The sequence below is a fragment of the Oncorhynchus nerka genome, linkage group LG22 (assembly GCF_034236695.1).
Source record: "Oncorhynchus nerka isolate Pitt River linkage group LG22, Oner_Uvic_2.0, whole genome shotgun sequence".
NCBI classification, from domain to species: domain Eukaryota; kingdom Metazoa; phylum Chordata; class Actinopteri; order Salmoniformes; family Salmonidae; genus Oncorhynchus; species Oncorhynchus nerka.
In genome coordinates this window covers 88914414-88932926 of record NC_088417.1, presented here as the reverse complement: position 1 = coordinate 88932926, position 18513 = coordinate 88914414, and the positions used below count along the sequence as shown (strand labels likewise).

At 43.0% G+C, this 18513-nt stretch overlaps 1 protein-coding gene across 2 annotated transcripts in view; it reads left to right on the top strand.

Moving 5' to 3' along the window:
* The window catches only part of LOC115105960 (contactin-associated protein-like 4), a 221926-nt gene that overhangs the window by 74422 nt on the left and 128991 nt on the right, over positions 1-18513 (top strand). For both annotated transcript variants that reach the window (XM_029628501.2, XM_029628500.2), the window contains exon 5: positions 9737-9946. In XM_029628501.2, the coding sequence (XP_029484361.1) occupies positions 9737-9946 (210 nt within the window). The remainder of the gene's footprint in view (positions 1-9736; positions 9947-18513) is intronic.

The window sequence follows — 18513 nt, the reverse complement described above, 5'->3', positions numbered from 1 at the left end:
GTTTAATAACGCTGAAGATGCACAGGCACGGAACAGCACCACACAGTTTATGTAGTGTGGATGGACTAAGGCACTTAGTGGTTAGGCAACTTGCTTCAACCAAAGTGTGTGTGTGTGTGTGTGATCTGCAAGTACAGAGATTCATAAAGATACATTAGTGAATGACAGACTACAATTTCCAATTCACATCTCTTATAAACAATATGCATGGATATAACATGACTATGATGACTTAATGCTACAGTGGGGAGAACAGGTATTTGATACACTGCCGATTTTGCAGGTTTTCCTACTTACAAAGCATGAACAGGTCTGTAATTTTTATCATAGGTACACTTCAACTGTGAGAGACGGAATCTAAAACAAACATACAGAAAATCACATTGTATGATTTTTAAGTAATGAATTTGCATTTTATTGCATGACGTAAGTATTTGATCACCTACCAACCAGTAAGACTTCCGGCTCTCACAGACCTGTTAGTTTTTCTTTAAGAATCCCTCCTGTTCTCCACTCATTACCTGTATTAACTGCACCTGTTTGAACTCGTTACCTGTATAAAAGACACCTGTCCATACACTCAATCAAACAGACTCCAACCTCTCCACAATGGCCAAGACCAGTGAGCTGTGTAAGGACATCAGGGATAAAATTGTAGACCTGCACAAGGCTGGGATGGGCTACAGGACAATAGGCAAGCAGCTTGGTGAGAAGGTAACAACTGTTGGCGCAATTATTAGAAAATGGAAGAAGTTCAAGATGACGGTCAATCACCCTCGGTCTGGGGCTCCATGCAAGATTTCACCTCGTGGGGCATCAATGATCATGAGGAAGGTGAGGGATCAGCCCAGAACTACACGGCAGGACCTGGTCAATGACCTGAAGAGAGCTGGGACAACAGTCTCAAAGAAAACCATTAGTAACACACTACACAGTCATGGATTAAAATCCTGCAGCGCATGCAAGGTCCCCCTGCTCAAGCCAACTCATGTCCAGGCCCGTCTGAAGTTTGCCAATGACCATCTGTATGATCCAGAGGAGGAATGGGAGAAGGTCATGTGGTATGATGAGACAAAAATTTAGCTTTTTGGTCTAAACTCCACTCGCCGTGTTTGGAGGAAAAAGAAGGATGAGTACAACCCCAAGAACACCATCCAAACCGTGAAGCATGGAGGTGGAAACATCATTCTTTGGAGATGCTTTTCTGTAAAGGGGACAGGACGACTGCACCGTATTGAGGGGAGGATGGATGGGGCCATGTATCGCGAGATCTTGGCCAACAACCTTCCCTCAGTAAGAGCATTGAAGATGGGTCGTGGCTGGGTCTTCCAGCATGACAACGACCCGAAACACACAGCCAGGGCAACTAAGGAGTGGCTCCGTAAGAAGCATCTCAAGGTCCTGGAGTGGCCTAGCCAGTCTCCAGACCTGAACCCAATAGAAACTCTTTGGAGGGAGCTGTAAGTCTGTATTGCCCAGCGACAGCCCCGAAACCTGAATGATCTGGAGAAGGTCTGTATGGAGGAGTGGGCCAAAATCCCTGCTGCAGTGTGTGCAAACCTGGTCAAGAACTACAGGAAATGTATGATTTTTGTTTTAGATTCTGCCTCTCACAGTTGAAGTGTACCTATGATAAAAATTACAGACTTCTACATGCTTTGTAAGTAGGAAAACCTGCAAAATCGGCAGTGTATCAAATACTTGTTCTCCCCACTGTATACAGGACCATATAGCGCAATACAACGTGACTGTGACTGCACTAATTTGAGAATAAAGGGGTGCTGCCGCACGTGTATATCACCATCTTCAGTACAGGCTAAAACGGCACAATTAACTTGAATACCTCTAAATAGTGAAATACAGTGTAATCAAATCATTTTATTTATCACATGCGCTGAATACAACAGATGTATACCTTACAGTGAAATGATTACTTACAAGCCCTAACCAGCAGTGCAGTCATACAGTTGAAGTCGGAAGTTTACATACACTTAGGTTGGAGTCATTAAAACTCGTTTTTCAACCACTCCACAAATTTCTTTTTTTAACAAACTATACTTTTGGAAAATTGGTTAGGACATCTACTTTGTGCATGACACAAGTAATTTCTCACAAAATTGTTGACAGATTATTTAATTTATAATTCACTGTATCACTATTCCAGTGGGTCAGAAGTTTACATACATTAGGTTGACTGTGCCCTTTCTAGGGCAGGCGTTCCGGTAGCGGAACCGCTCGACAACATTCCGCTGAAACGGCAGCGCGCGAAATTCACAAATATTTTTTAGAAATATGTAACTTTCACGCATTAACAAGTCCAATACAGCAAATGAAAGAAACTTCTTGTTAATCTACCCATCGTGTGCGATAAAAAAAAATGCTTTACAGCGAAAGCACATGTTAGATCACCGCAAGTAAAAAAAAAACACAGCCATTTTCCCATGCAAAGATAGTCACAAAAAGCAGAAATATCGACAGAATTAATCACTAACCTTTGATGATCTTCATCAGATGACACTCATAGGACATCATGTTACACAATGTATGTTTTTTTCGATAATGTGCATATTTATATCCAAAAATCTTCTTCTTTACATTGGCGTGTTACGTGCAGTAATGTTTTGATTCCAAAACATCCTGTGATTTTGCAGAAATACTCATAAAATTGATAACATTGATAAAAGATACAAGTGTTATTCACATAATTAAAGATAGACTTCAACTTCTCTGCAAACGCTGTCTGATTTAAAAAAAAACTTTACGGAAAAAGCATAATCTGAGAACGGCGCTCAGAGCCCAATCCAGTCAGAGATATATCCGCTATGTTGAAGTCAACAGAAGTTAGAAATAACACTATAAATATTCACTTCCCTTTGATCTTCATCAGAAGGCACTCCCAGGAATCCCAGTTCGACAATAAATGACTGATTTGTTTCATAAGGTTCCATAAAGTCCGTCATTTATGTCCAAATAGACACTTGTTGTTAGCGTGTTCAGCCCAGTAATCCATCTTCATGAGGCGCGAGCACTTCGTCCAGACAAAAACACAAAAGGTTCTGTTACAGGTCGTAGAAACAAGTGAAACGATGTATGGAATCAATCTTTAAAATGTTTTTAACATAAATCATCAATAAGGTTCCAACCAGAGAATTCTATGTCTTCAGAAAAGCACTGGAACGAGAGCTAACTCTCTCATGACCGCGCGTCATGAGACCAAGGCACACTGCCAGACCACTGATTCAAACAGGTCTCATGAGCCCCTCCTTTATAGTAGAATCCTCAAACAAGTTTCTAAAGACGGTTGACATCTAGTGGAAGCTGTAGGAAGTGCAACTTGACTCTTTAGACACTGTGTATTCGGTAGGCCAAGCTTTGAAAAACTACAAACCTCAGAGTTCCCACTTCCTGGTGGATTTGTCTCAGGTTTTCACCTGCCATATGAGTTCTGTTATACTCACAGACATCTTTCAAACAGTTTTTGAAACTTTGGAGTGTTTTCTAGCCAATACTACTAATAATATGCATATATTAGCATCTGGGACAGAGTAGGAGGCAGTTCACTCTGGGCACGCTATTCATCCAAAAGCGAAAATGCTGCCCGCTGTCCCAAAAAGGTTAAAGAGCAGCAGTAAAATAACAATAGCGATGCTATAAACAGGGGGCACCGGTACAGATTCAGTGTTTGGGGGCACCGGTTAGTCAAGGTAATTGAGGTAATATGTATATGTATATGTAGCTAGAGTTATTAAAGTGACTATGCATAGATAATAACAGAGTAGCAGCGGTGTAAAGGGGGGGGCAATGCAAATTGTCCTCGGAAGACATTTCATTAGATGTTCAGGAGTCTTATGGCTTGGGGGTAGAAGCTGTTTAGAAGCTTCTTGGACCTAGACTTGGCGCTCCGGTACCACTTGCCATACGTTATCAGAGAGAACAGTTTTTCTTAGACAATTTCTAGGGCCTTCCTCTGACACCGCCTGGTATAGAGGTCCGGGATGGCAGGAAGCTTGGCCCCAGTGATGTACTGGGCCATACACACTACCCTCTGTAGTTCCTTGCGATCGGAGGCCGAGCAGTTGCCATACCAGGCAGTGATGCTACCAGTCAGGATGCTCTCGATGGTGCAGTTGTAGAGCGTTTTTAGGATCTGAGGACCCATGCCAAATCTTTTCAGTCTCCTGAGGGGGAATAGGTTTTGTCGTGCCCTCGTCACGAATATCTTGGTGTGCTGTGGACACCAAGGAACTTGAAGCTCTCGACCTGCTCCACTACCGCCCAGTCGATGAGAATGGGGATCTGCTCAGTCCTCCTTTTCCTGTAGTCCACAATCATATCCTTTGTTTTGATCACATTGAGGGAGTGATTGTTGTCCTGGCACCACACGGCCAGTCTCTGATGTTCTCCCTGTAGGATGTCTCGTCGTTGTCTGTGATCAGGCCTACCACTGTTGTGTCGTTGGCAAACTTAATGATGGTATTGGATTCATGCCTGGCCGTGCAGTCATGAGTGAACAGGGAGTACAGGAGGGGACGGAGCACGCACCCCTGAGTGACCACTGTGTTGAGGATCAGAGTGGGGGATGTGTTTTTACCTACCCTTACCACCTGGGGGCGGCCCGTCAGGAGGTCCAGGATCCAGCTGCAGAGGGAGGTGTTTAGTCCCAGGGTCCTTAGCTTAGTGATGGTGTTGAACGCTGAGCTGTAGTCAATGAATAGTAGTCTCACATAGGTGTTCCTTTTGTCCAGGTGGGAAAGGGCAGTGTGGAGTGCAATAGAGATTGCATCATCTGTAGATCTGAGTAGGCGGTATGCAAATTGGAGTGTGTCTAGGGTTCTGGATAATGGTGTTGATGTGATCCATGGCCAACCTTTCAAAGCACTTCATGGCTGCAGATGTGAGTGCATGGGTCGGTAGTCATTTAGGCAGGTTACCTTAGTGTTCTTGGGCATATGGACTATGGTTGTCTGCTTGAAACATGTTGGAATTACAGACATGTTGAAAATGTAATTGAAGACACTTGCCAGTTGGTCAGCGCATGCTTGTAGTGCACGTCCTGGTAATCCGTCTGGCCCTGCGGCCTTGTGAATGTTGACCTTTTTAAAGGTCTTACTCACATCGGCTGCGGAGAGCTTGATCACACAGTCTTCCGGAACAGCTGATGCTCTCATGCATGTTTGTGTTACTTGCCTCGAAGCAACCATATAAGTAATTTAGCTTGTTTGGTTGGCTTGTGTCACAGCAGGTCTCGCCTGTGCTTCCCTTTGTAGTCTGTAATAGTTTGCAAGCCCTGCCAAATCCGACGAGCGTTGGAGCCGGTGTAGTACTTTTTGAGCTGGAAACTGTTGTTCTGATTAAATAAGCAATAAAAACTGGCCTTCTTTAGACTAGTTGAGTATCTGGAGCATCAGCATTTGTGGATTTGATTGAAAATGCCTGAAACAAAGTACTTTATTCTGAAACTCATCAGTCTATTCTTGGTCTGAGAAATGAAGGCTATTCCATGCGAGAAATTGCAAAGAAACTGAAGATCTCGTACAATGCGGCGTACCACTCCCTTCACAGAACAGCACAAACTGGCTCTAACCAGAATAGAAAGAGGAGTGGGAGGCCCCAGTGCACAACTGAGCAAGAGGACAAGTACATTAGTGTCTAGTTTGAGAAACAGATGCCTCACAGGTCCTCAACTGGCAGCTTCATTAAATAGTACCCGGAAAACACCAGTCTCAACGTCAACAGTGAAGAGGCGACTACGGATGCTGGCCTTCTAGTCAGAGTTGCAAAGAAAAAGCCATATCTCTGTCCAGTTTCTGTGTTCTTTTGCCCATCGTAATCTTTTATTTTTATTGGCCAGTCCGAGATATGGCAATGCACTGGGGGACATTGTCCTATACCAATATAGGGTTAATGATATAATAACCAAAATAGAGGTAGCTAGCTCACAATTGCTAGCTCGCAGTTGAAACTACTAATTAGCATAACCATAAATATGACATTATCTTCACAGAGTGCATCTTCAGACAATATATGAAATATGTACTAACATGGCTAACACAATGAAAGCTAACTGGTGGGAAAACACAAGGATGGCTGGAACTTTCTCTCACTTGACTACTCACAAGCTGACCTTCTCTGAGCTGGAGATAACACAGTATGCTCTGCTCCACTTCACTGGTGGGCGGAGCTCCAGCTCTGATATGATGAAGTAACATTATTGAAATGATTACCTACAAATACTTCAGACTTTTCTACTGCCACCCCTGAATTCACTATGTTAATTCACTCCTAAGAAAGTCTCAATACTTAACTTGACTATCTTAACTCTCTCTTAAATACATATCTTACCCAGACCTAACAGACATGATACGAGATGTGTAGGAGTGTTTAGCCGCTCCATCAACAGAGGATCTGGCTAGGTATAACCCCTAATAACAAAAAACTCTAGTCCCGTACATAAATGATGAAAAGGGTTCTCTGCTCAAGTGGAGAAGAGAAGCTGCTGTCCGTAACAGCCTGGCGTAGCTACAGCTCTGATATGATTATCTACAAATACTTCACAGCCTTTTGTACAATATGAGACTCGAAAATTGAGCTAAGGTGCATCCTGTTTCCATTGATCATCCTTCAGATGTTTCTACAACTTGATTGTGGAGTCCACCTGTGGTAAATTCAATTGATTGGACATGATTTGGAAAGGGACACACCTAAGGTCCCACAGTTGACAGTGAATGTCAGAGCAAAAACCAAACCATGAGGATGAAGGAACTGTCCATATAGCTCCGAAACAGGATTGTGTCTAACCACAGATCTGGGGAAGGGTACCAAAATATTTCTGCAGCATTTAAGGTCCCCAAGAACACAGTGACCTCCATCATTCTTAAATGGAAAAAGTTTGGAACCACCAAGACTCTTCCTAGAGCTGTCCGCTCATCCAAACTGAGCAATCTGGGGAAATGGAAGGCATCAGGGTTGACAGAGCTCCAGAGTTCATCTGTGGAGACGAGAGAAACTTCCAGAAGGATAACCATCTCTGCAGCACTCCACCAATCAGGCCTTTATTGTAGAGTGGCCAGATAGAAGCCACTTCTCAGTAAAAGGTACATTACAGCCTACTTGGAGTTTGCCAATAGGCACCTAAAGGACTCTCAGATAATGGGAAACAAGATTTGCCCTGAATGCCAAGTCTGGAGGAAACCTGGCATCGTCCCTGCGCTGTAGCACGGTGGTGGCAGCATCATGATGTGGAGACTAGTCAGGATCGAGGGAAAGAAGAACACAGCAAAGTAAAGATAACCTGCTCCAGAGTGCTCTGGACCTCAGACTGGGGCGAAGGTTCAATTTCCAACAGGAAAATGACCCTAAGCCAAGCCAAGGCAACGCAGGAGTGGCTTCGAAACAAGTCTCTGAATATCCTTGAGTGGCCCAGCTAGAGCCTGGACTTGAACCCGATCGAACATCTCTGAACAGACCTGAAAATAACTGTGCAGGGACGCTCCCTATCCAACCTGACAGAGTTTGAGAGGATCTGCAGAGAAGAATGGGATCATTCTTCCCAAGAAGACTTGAAGACTTGAGGCTGTAATCGCTGCCAAAATTGATTCAACAATGTGATTTATTTCATTATTATTCTTTTTTTCATTTGCAAAAATTCTAAACCTGTTTTTCATTATGGGGTATTGTATGTAGATTGATGACGAAAACAAACACTTTCATCCATTTTAGAATAAGGCTGTAATAAGGTTCTGAATACTTTCCGAATATTGTGTGTGTGTGTGTACATTATTTTGTTAGACTCTTTCACTCAGATATCATATTAAAAACTGGAAACCTTTCTCTCCACCCTATGGTAAAATGTGTGGAATTGCAGGACATTAGCTGTAAAACTGCACAATTTTCTTTCTGCCCCTTTGAATTATTTTTTAAAATTGCATGACATTAGTTAGACAAGTGCAAAATCTTCTCTCTGCCCCATGGCAAAATGTGTAGAATTGCACCAAACTTATTTTAAAACTGCAACATTTTCTCTCTGCCCAATAGCTAAATGTGCAGATTAGCAGGAATTAAACTCTGAAACAAACCCAAAAAACACTTAGGGCCCCTAAAAGGCTGGGGCCGGCTCTGACTGCGGCCCCTCATCAGCCACAGCAGCCCCTCATGATGAGTTCAGATTTTTCATGGTCCCCACCCACATCAAAGTTTTCCATCTTTGCATTATTACAATGAGAATACTGTAATCTGGTTGTATTGACGTTGTTGCATATGTCCAGTATTAAACAATGCTAGGGAACTAACTGCATGCTCTTTTCTGTGGATGAGCCAACAAACAATATGCAAAAGATCCATTTATTTTCTTTTTCATCACTGTTGTCATTTCTGTTTACAGCGAGCATGTCTCACACAGACATCCATATCTGTTATGTCTCACACTGTGGCTCTGTTTCTCCCTCAGTCCAACAACCTGTCCCTGGATTGTTTGTTTTTTAATCAGTCCTCCATTGTAGAGCGGTGATTTATGATGTATATTAAACAAATATATGAATAGTTTTGTGTTCTTTTTGTATGCAGCACTATTGGGAGGAGATGTATTAAATTGTGGATAAGCGAGGACAGAGTGGATGTGTTTTGATATTTTATATTGTGTTTTGAATGATTATACATAAGTGCAGACAGTTTTACTCTTAAAACGATTATTGCCCACGGTTTGTTTATACTTATTTAACTGGCTTTTGGCTATGGAACAGCATTCTGAAGGGTTTATGTTTTAACCCTCAGTGACTGCTACCTGTGCTATAGGTATTATTATTCTGTAATGACCATTTAACAATGTCATTTGTAACCGTGAAAGTAAATGCCAGGGAAATAGGCCTGTAATCCCAAAATGACATATGTTTAAGTATGTCATATTCAACTTACAATGCATTGCAAACAATATCAATAAGGTAAAAGCATAAGATAAAAGGTCAGTACTCTCACATTAAAGTCTTCTTTAGTCTTTAATCACAGCTCTTCAATCATAATCATGAAAAAGACTGATCTAGTGATGGAAGTGGTTTGATGTGTGACGGACCAAGGCTACCCTGCCTCATTAGAGGCAGTTAAGTAAGGAGAAATTAGCTTCGGCTCTAAATCTCACTCAACCAGCACATACTGGAGCCTATAATGCACATCTAATTGCTAATAAAAACACTGAACGCAATGAATGGCTGCCACTGAGTGTGAATAACGTCTCTACTATTCTCTTCGGTATCCCAGTGGTCAAATCAGGTTGAAATTGGTTCATTACAACCAGCATTACAGCTGATGTTATTTCAACAAGTGTTTCCCACTGGGTTTCTGAATAGAATGTATGCATTTGTTTTCCTGCTGAAGATGAGGGTTGTGAATTTAACTTCTACTATCACAGGTTTGTAATGTAGTCCCTTATAGCTCAGTTGGTAGAGAATGGCGCATGCAATGCCAGGGTTGTGGGTTTGAGTCCTAAGGGGGACCACTATGAAAATGTATGGACCCAATACTGTAAGTCGCTCTAGATAAGAGCGTCTGCTAAAATATAAACAATTAAATGTAAAGTTTGCCGTGTTGGATTGTACTACCATACTCTACTGTATAATCTTTACTTGTAAATGTGTTGGTTGTACAGTACTACTATACTCTACTGTACAATCTTTACTTGTGAATGTGTTGTTTGTACTACTATACTCTACAGTATAATCTTTACTTGTAAATGTGTTGTTTGCAGAGTCTGACGTGGCAAGGTTTGACGGCAGCAGCTGCTTGCTCTACAGGTTCAGCCCTAACCCAACATCAAGTCAAACAGCCAAAGACACCATCTCTCTGAAGTTCAAAACCCTGCAGAACTCTGGGACCTTGATACACACAGAGGGACAAGATGATCACACCATCACGCTGGAGTTACACAAAGGAAAACTTTTACTCCATCTCAGAAAAGGTACAGTGGCCTCTAGTACAATAAAATCCATTTATCTCGTATGTCCTTTATGACGTTCACTATACTTTTTTTAATGATAAATAGTTTTCACAGTATAGAATGTGTTTGGTGCTGACCCAGTGTTTTAGGGGAATAGCCTACCATAGTATGTTACATCAACTACTATACTTACTACGATGCACAGCAGACAGGGAAAGAAAGTTTAATGTTTACCAGGCATAAGTGGGGCTAAACTTCAGGTGGTGTTATGTTCTCAGCTTGTCAGACTGTCCAAGGCATCAACATATGGTGCACCTCTTAGCAGGACCATCTGTCTGTTGCATACCACTAGGCTTGAGAGAGAGACACCTCTCTCTTCACCGGGAGGTTAGTACAGTAGATATCCACTAAGCACTATCAGCACACGGAGCACCCCCCCCCACCCCCCCCACCCCCACACACACACACACATACACTGTACTATCAGCACACTAAACATGTCTAATACACAGCAGACCTACACATAATTATTGAGACACTTACGATAACTTAGGATACCTTATTGCTGCAATCTGCAGTTTGCTGTATACTGTAGTCAGTTACTTAGGTTATCCAATCCAAAACCCAATAAAGGGTCTTTACTGTGGGATGCTCTGCTATTCGTTATTAGTTGAATAAAATGAAAACCCCACAATTTGTCACTGGAATAAAGTGATTGTCAACATAATAAGAAGAGGAAATTAAAACAGCAGGTGACAGACTGGACCTGTGCCAAAACAGAATAAAAGGCAAAAAACAATCATAGTTTATCAAACTAGTTGAAGGGATCAAAATTGTCTGCTGCACTTAATCAATCCAAATGGCCATAGGCTACAGTATAACATTTTACACTACATGATGAGTAAGGTCATACTGAAGAGGGTTGTAACTTGTGAGTACACAAACTATTTGAGTGGCCAGGTTTAAACATTTCGGTTTTGGTAGAAGTAGTGATGAACCTGGATAGACCGGTCTCCTTGTCTGATCATCTTCTGCATATTTCAAAAACTCAGTTTATGAGAGTTTATATACATTTTTTATTTAACATTTATATATTTAACCAGGTTTTTCCATTGATGGCAAGAACTCTGGTTTCTACATGTATAGAAATTCCAATCATAACGCTTATAGGCAATTCGCTAGGCAGGTTAGGTTTTCCCTCTAGGGCATAGAGTCTAGGCACTGCCATTTCTGTCTACCTTAGAGCCATGCCACATGCATTGGCTCTGGCTAGACCTCTCCAATACACTGAATTTCCTCAACAGCAGCTCCAGTTTTCCCTGCAATAGTTGTTCTCTTCTACACAATGTGATTGAATGACGCTGATAGTCAACTAGCCGACAGTAAACCATCGTTAGTGCTGTCATTTTTAAAGGAAAGCTCAGAGGGAGAAAATGAAAACCATCCGTTGTTATGATGGACGAGAGATTATGTCATTCTGTTTATCTTGATATGGACTGGCGCTGACAAAAGAACTGTGGCTCTGCCTCAATCAAAGCGTTTGTCGGGACGCTCTCCCTCTCTCCGTATTTTACATCACCCTTTCTCTCCTTCCCTCTGCCTCTTTATTTCTCTTTCCCTCTTCAAATCAAAATCAAATGTTGTTGGTCACATGCGCCGAATACAACAGGTGTAGACTTTACTGTGAAATGCTAACTTACAAGCCCATTCCCAACAATGCAGAGTTAAATAGTAAGAAAAATATTTGACAAATAAAAAAGGAAATATTAACACAATAAAAACAATAATGAGGCTACATACAAGGAGTACCAGTACAGAGTCAATGTGCAGGGGTACCAGGTAGTTGAGGTCATTGAGGTAATAAAGTATGTACATGTAGGTACTGTAGTGGTAAAAGTAACTAGGCAATCAGGATAATTCATTAACAAAGTAGCATCAGCGTGTGTGAAGAGTGTGAGTGTGTGGCGTCAATATGCATGTGTTGTGTGAGTGATTATGTTTAATGTATGTGTGTTGGAGTGTCAGAATAGTGTGTGTGGGTGAAGTCTAGTGAGTGTACATTCTGCATGAAAAATGTAATAATAAAGGTCGTCAATGTAAATAGTCTGGGTAGCCTTTTGATGAACTGTTCAGCAGTCTTATGGCACTCTGGTACCGCTTGCCCTGCGGTAGCAGAAAGAACAGTCTATTACTTGGGTGGCTGGAGTCTTTGACCATTTCTAACCCCTTCCTCTGACAACGCCTGGTATAGAGGTCCTGGAAGGCAGGGAGTTCGGCCCCAGTGAGGTACTGCCCTCTGTAGCACCTTCCGGTTGGATGCCGAGCAGTTGCTATACCAAGTGGTGATGCAGCCAGTCAAGATGCTCTCAATGGTGCAGCTGTAGAACATTTTTAGGATCTTAGGGCCCACACAAAATCTTTTCATTCTCCTGAGGAGGAAGATGCGTACCTCTTCACGACTGTGTTGGTATGACTGGACCATGATAGGACCTTAGTGATGTGGACACCGAGGAATTTGAAACTCTCGACCCACTCCACTACAGCCCTGTCGATGTGAATAGGGGTGTGTTCGCTCTCCATTTCCTGTAGTCCAGATCAGCTCCTTTGTCTGGCCGATATTGAGGGAGAGGATGTTGTACTGGCACTACACTGCCAGATCTTTGACCTCTTCCTTATAGGCTGTCTCATCGTCGTTGGAGATTAGGCCTAACACCGTCGTGTCGTCTGCAAACTTAATGATGGTGTTGGATTTGTGCATGGCCACACAGTCGTGGGTGAACAGGGAGTACAGGAGGGGACAGAGCACACACCCATGAGGTGCTCCCATGTTGTGGGTCAGCATGGTGGATGTGTTGTTGCCTAACCTCAACACCTGGGGGCAGCCCGTCAAGAAGTCCAGGATCCAGTTGCAGAGCGAATTGTTCCAGGGTCCTTAGCTTAATGATGAGCATGGAGAGCACTATGGTTTTGAACGCTGAGCTGTAGTCGATGAACATCATTCTCACCTAGGTGTTCCTTTTGTCCAGGTGGGAAAGGGCAGTGTGGAGTGCGATTGAGATTGCTTCATCTGTGGACCTGTTGGGGCAGTATGCGAATTGGAGTGGGTGCAGGGTTTCTGGGATCATGGTGTTGATCTCAGATATGACCAGCCGTTTGTAGCATTTCATGGCTACAGATGTGAGTGCTATGGGGCAGTAGTCATTTAGACAGGTTACCTTGGTTATCTTGGGCATAGGGACTATGGTGGTTTGCTTGAAACTTGTAGGTATTACAGACTGGGTCAGGGAAAGATTGAAAATGTCATTGAAGACACTTGCCAGCTGGTCAACGCATTTTTTGAGTACGCGTCCTGGTAACCTGTCTGGCTCTGCAGCCTTATGAATGTTAAGCTGTTTAAAGGTTTTACTCACATCTGCAATGGAGAGCGTGATCATACTGTTGTCCGGAACAGCTGGTGCTGTCACGCATGGTTCAGTGTTGCTTGTCTCGAAGCGAGCGTAGAAGGTATTTAAGTTGTCTGGTAGGCTTTAAGTTGTCTGCCCTGCCTATCTAAGGTCTTCGACAGCCAAGTCAACAAACAGGTCACTGACCATCTCGAATCCCACCGTACCTTCTCCGCTGTGCAATCTGGTTTCCGAGCCGGTCACGGGTGCACCTCAGCCACGCTCAAGGTACTAAACGATATCATAACCGTCATCGATAAAAGACAGTACTGTGCAGCCGTCTTCATCGACCTTGCCAAGGCTTTCGACTCTGTCAATCACCATATTCTTATCGGCAGACTCAGTAGCCTCGGTTTTTCTGATGACTGCCTTGCCTGGTTCACCAACTACTTTGCAGACAGAGTTCAGTGTGTCAAATCGGAGGGAATGCTGTCCGGTCCTCTGGCAGTCTCTATGGGGGTGCCACAGGGTTCAATTCTCGGGCCGACTCTTTTCTCTGTATATATCAATGATGTTGCTCTTGCTGCGGGCGATTCCCTGATCCACCTCTACGCAGACGACACCATTCTATATACTTCCGGCCCGTCCTTGGACACTGTGCTATCTAACCTCCAAACGAGCTTCAATGCCATACAACACTCCTTCCGTGGCCTCCAACTGCTCTTAAACGCTAGTAAAACCAAATGCATGCTTTTCAACCATTCGCTGCCTGCACCCGCACGCCTGACTAGCATCACCACCCTGGATGGTTCCGCCTTGAACATGTGGACATCTATAAGTACCTAGGTGTCTGGCTAGACTGTAAACTCTCCTTCCAGACTCATATCAAACATCTCCAATCGAAAATCAAATCTAGAATCGGCTTTCTATTCCGCAACAAAGCCTCCTTCACTCACGCCGCCTAACTTACCCTTGTAAAACTAACTATCCTACCAATCCTCGACTTCAGCGCTGTCATCTACAAAATTGCTTCTAACACTCTCCTCAGCAAACTGGATGCAGTTTATCACAGTGCCATCCGTTTTGTCACTAAAGCACCTTATACCACCCACCACTGCGACCTGTATGCTCTAGTCGGCTGGCCCTCGCTACATATTCGTCGCCAGACCCACTGGCTCCAGGTCATATACAAGTCCATGCTAGGTAAAGCTCCGCCTTATCTCAGTTCACTGGTCACGATGGCAACACCCACCCGTAGCACGCGCTCCAGTAGGTGTATCTCACTGATCATCCCTAAAGCCAACACCTCATTTGGCCGCCTTTCGTTCCAGTTCTCTGCTGCCAGTGACTGGAACGAATTGCAAAAATCGCTGAAGTTGGAGACTTTTATCTCCCTCACCAACTTCAAACATCTGCTATCTGAGCAGCTAACCGATCGCTGCAGCTGTACATAGTCTATCGGTAAATAGCCCACCCATTTTTACCTACCTCATCCCCATACTGTTTTTATTTATTTACTTGTATGCTCTTTTGCACACCAATATCTCTACCTGTACATGACCATCTGATCATTTATCACTCCAGTGTTAATCTGCAAAATTCTAATTATTTGCCTACCTCCTCATGCCTTTTGCACACAATGTATATAGACTCCCTTTTTTTCTTCTCTCTACTGTGTTATTGACTTGTTAATTGTTTACTCCATGTGTAACTCTGTGTTGTCTGTTCACACTGCTATGCTTTATCTTGGCCAGGTCGCAGTTGCAAATGAGAACTTGTTCTCAACTAGCCTACCTGGTTAAATAAAGGTGAAATAAAATAAGAAAAAGGCTTTCAGCTGGGTTTCCCTTTGTAATCCATGATAGTTTGCAAGCCCTGCCACATCCTGCAAACATCAGAGTCGGTGTAGTAGGATTCGATTTTAGTCCTGTATTGATGCTTTTCATGTTTGATGGTTTGTTGGAGGGCATAGCGGGATTTCTTATAAATGTCCGGATTGGTGTCCCGCTCCTTGAAAGCAGCAGCTCTAGCTTTTAACTCAGTGCAGATGTTGCCTGTAATCCATGGATTCTGGTTGGATATGTACGTAGCGTCACTGTGGGTAAGATGTCATCGATGCACTTATTAATGAAGCCGTTGACTGATGTGTTAAACTCCTCGATGCCATCGGATTCATCTTGGAACAAATTCCAGTCTGTGCTAACAAAACAGTCATGTAAGCTTAGCATCCGCGTCAACTGACCACTTCCAAATTGATTGTGTCACTGGTACTTTCTGTTTGAGTTTTTGCTTGGCAGAAGGAATCAGGAGAATAGAGTTATGGTCAGATTTGCCAAATAAAGAGCAACAGAGAGCTTTGTGTGTGGAGTGAAGGTTGTCCAGAGTTTTTTTTTAGGTGCACATATGGTGGTAGAAATGAGGTAAAATGGATTTCAGTTGGTTACCTTGTTATTTATCATCTGTAGCTCAGTTGGTAGAGCATGGCCCTTGCAACAGAAGGATAGTGGGTTCAATTCCCAAGAAGGCCCATACATAAAATGTATGCATGCATGATTGTAAGTCACTTTGGATAAAAGTGTTTGCTAAATAGCGTATATTATTTATCAGTTTTTTTCTTATTTTTACATCTATCCTCTCTCCCCTCTCCTTCCCCCTCTCTCCTTCCCCCTCTCTCCTTCCCCCTCTCTCCCTCCCCCTCTCTTTCCAATTTGTTTCATGCTGTAATTTACCAATGTAAGCTCTGTCTGTCTCTTTCACTCAGTCTTTCTCTTCTCTCTCACATGAATGTAATGTTGTGTCTATTGAATTAGTGTGACTCTTCCTCGGTTTTAATGCAAGGTTGAATTATCTGCATAATTTAGGTCAGTACCTCTCTGACTGTGTATTAGACCTGAAGCTATAATTAAGCAGCCATTTACTCAAGAATCAAGTCAAATCCTGATAAGAAACAGTCCCAATACAGGACAGCATTGACATTGAGTCCTCTATACAGGATAGTAAAAGTGCCTGGAAAGCAACAGTAACCAGCATAATGTACCTCTCGTACCTTCAACGTTGATGGATGTCACAATATGACCATAACAATGTAGAGTAGACAGAGATGGTTATCTGGGGGGATTGACCTCTCTGCAGTTTACTATTGCCTTGTAACTCTTGTCATTCCCCTGTCAAGAAGCTTTCTCTGCACAGTTTGTGTTACTGTGATGGCTAGCCTTAAATTAAACGCTATTCTCCTTGGTGCACTTATTTAGACCATGTAGTACACTATAGTATATAGAGAATAGGGTGCTATTTGGGACGCAGTCCTGGTCTTCCTCTTTGAGGTAATCAGTGAGTTCCATTTGTAAGAGGGCCTTATCACGGCTGTGTGAGGGAGAGTGAGGGAGGGTGGCAGGGTCTTGTAATGGCTGTGTGAGGAAGGGGTGGCAGGCCATTCTTCCTCTGCTTCTCTGAGGATTGGGGAAAGGACAGATTTACGTTGCTATAGGGGCACACTGTACTTTAAAGCTGTGACTATACAGGCTCTGGCAGGAACCCTCTATAGAGAACATGGAGAACTGCTATAGCACTATGCAAATGCCACCCCCTGTATCTGCTCTGTCAGTTACATTCAAACATGTATGCATGTGCATGCTCACAAACTCACACGCATACGTAAACAACAAGTACGCACACAAACAAATACATATGGCTTTGGTGTGAAAATGGATAAATATTGAATTCTCTACACATAACCTATACACCTATTGTTGAGGAAAACCACAATACCATTCTTCCACATACACCATTATTGCCCATACATCTATCCAAACACGCAAATACAGTATATGTACATGCACAGCCGTACTGTATGTACACACAGTCGCAACAAAGCTTTGGTCCAAGGCTTTTCATGAGGCAAGCCTGTGCAATCAATATGGCTGCAGTGCTCACATTGAAAAACCTAGGCTGTTCACCCTCCAAGGAGCAGACAGACAGACACAAGCTGTTTGCAGCAACTTTGCTGCCTGTATGTGGAAATGAATGAAATAAATGGATTGCCAAGATTTATTTCCGGTATCCAAAACCATTCCATTCCCTCTGTAGTTTACATTAATCAAAATGCCTGTTTATATTGTGAACCATTGGCTCATATTTCACTCCAATTCTTAACTGTCAACTGTAATATTTATTGGATGCAAATACATGAGGGTCAATGTGACCTGCTCCAGTGCATTCTGGAAGTGGGTTGATAACTGTATCCAACTGAGTTGAGATTATGTCAGCCACACAAGAGGTTGGTGGCACCTTAATTGAGGAGAACGGACTTGTGGTAATTACAAGCCCTTAACCAACAATGCAGTTCTAAGAAAAAATAAATACAAATAAAGTAACAAATAATTAAAGAGCAGCAGTAAGATAACAATACCGAGGCTATATACAGGGGTACCGGTACAGAGTCAATGTGTGGGGGCACCGGTTAGTCAAGGTAATTGAGGAAATATATACATGTGGGTGGAGTTATTAAAGTGACTTATGTATAAATAATAACAGAGAGTAGCAGCAGCGTAAAGGGGGGGGGGCAATGCAAGTAGTCTGGGTAGGCATTTGATTAGATGTTCAGTAGTCTTATGGACTGGGGTTAGAAGCTGTTTAGAAGCCTCTTGGACCTAGACTTGGCGCTCTGGTACCACTTGCCATGCGGTAGCAGAGAGAACAGACTAGGGTGGCTAGTTTGATCAGCTGGCAAGTGTCATTTTTAGGGCCTTCCTCTGACATGGTAAAGAGGTCCTGGATGGCAGGAAGCTTGGCCCCAGTGATGTACTGGACCGTACGCACTACCCTCTGTAGTGCCTTGCAGTCGGAGGCCGAGCAGTTGCCATACCAGGCAGTGATGCAACCAGTCAGGATTGGAGGTCGACCGATTAATCGGAAGGGCAGATTAATTGGGGCCGATTTCAATCGGCATTTTTGGACAACTGATCATAGCTGATTATATTGCACTCCACGAGGAGATTGCCTCCATGGCAGGCTGACTACCTGTTATGCGACTGCAGCAAGGAGCCAAGGTGAGGTGCTAGCTAGCATTAAATGTATCTTATAAAAAACAATCAATCTTAACATAATCACTAGTTAACTAAACATGGTTGATGATATTACTAGTTTATCTAGCTTGTCCTACGTTGCATATAATCAATGCCTGTTAATTTATCATTGAATCACAGC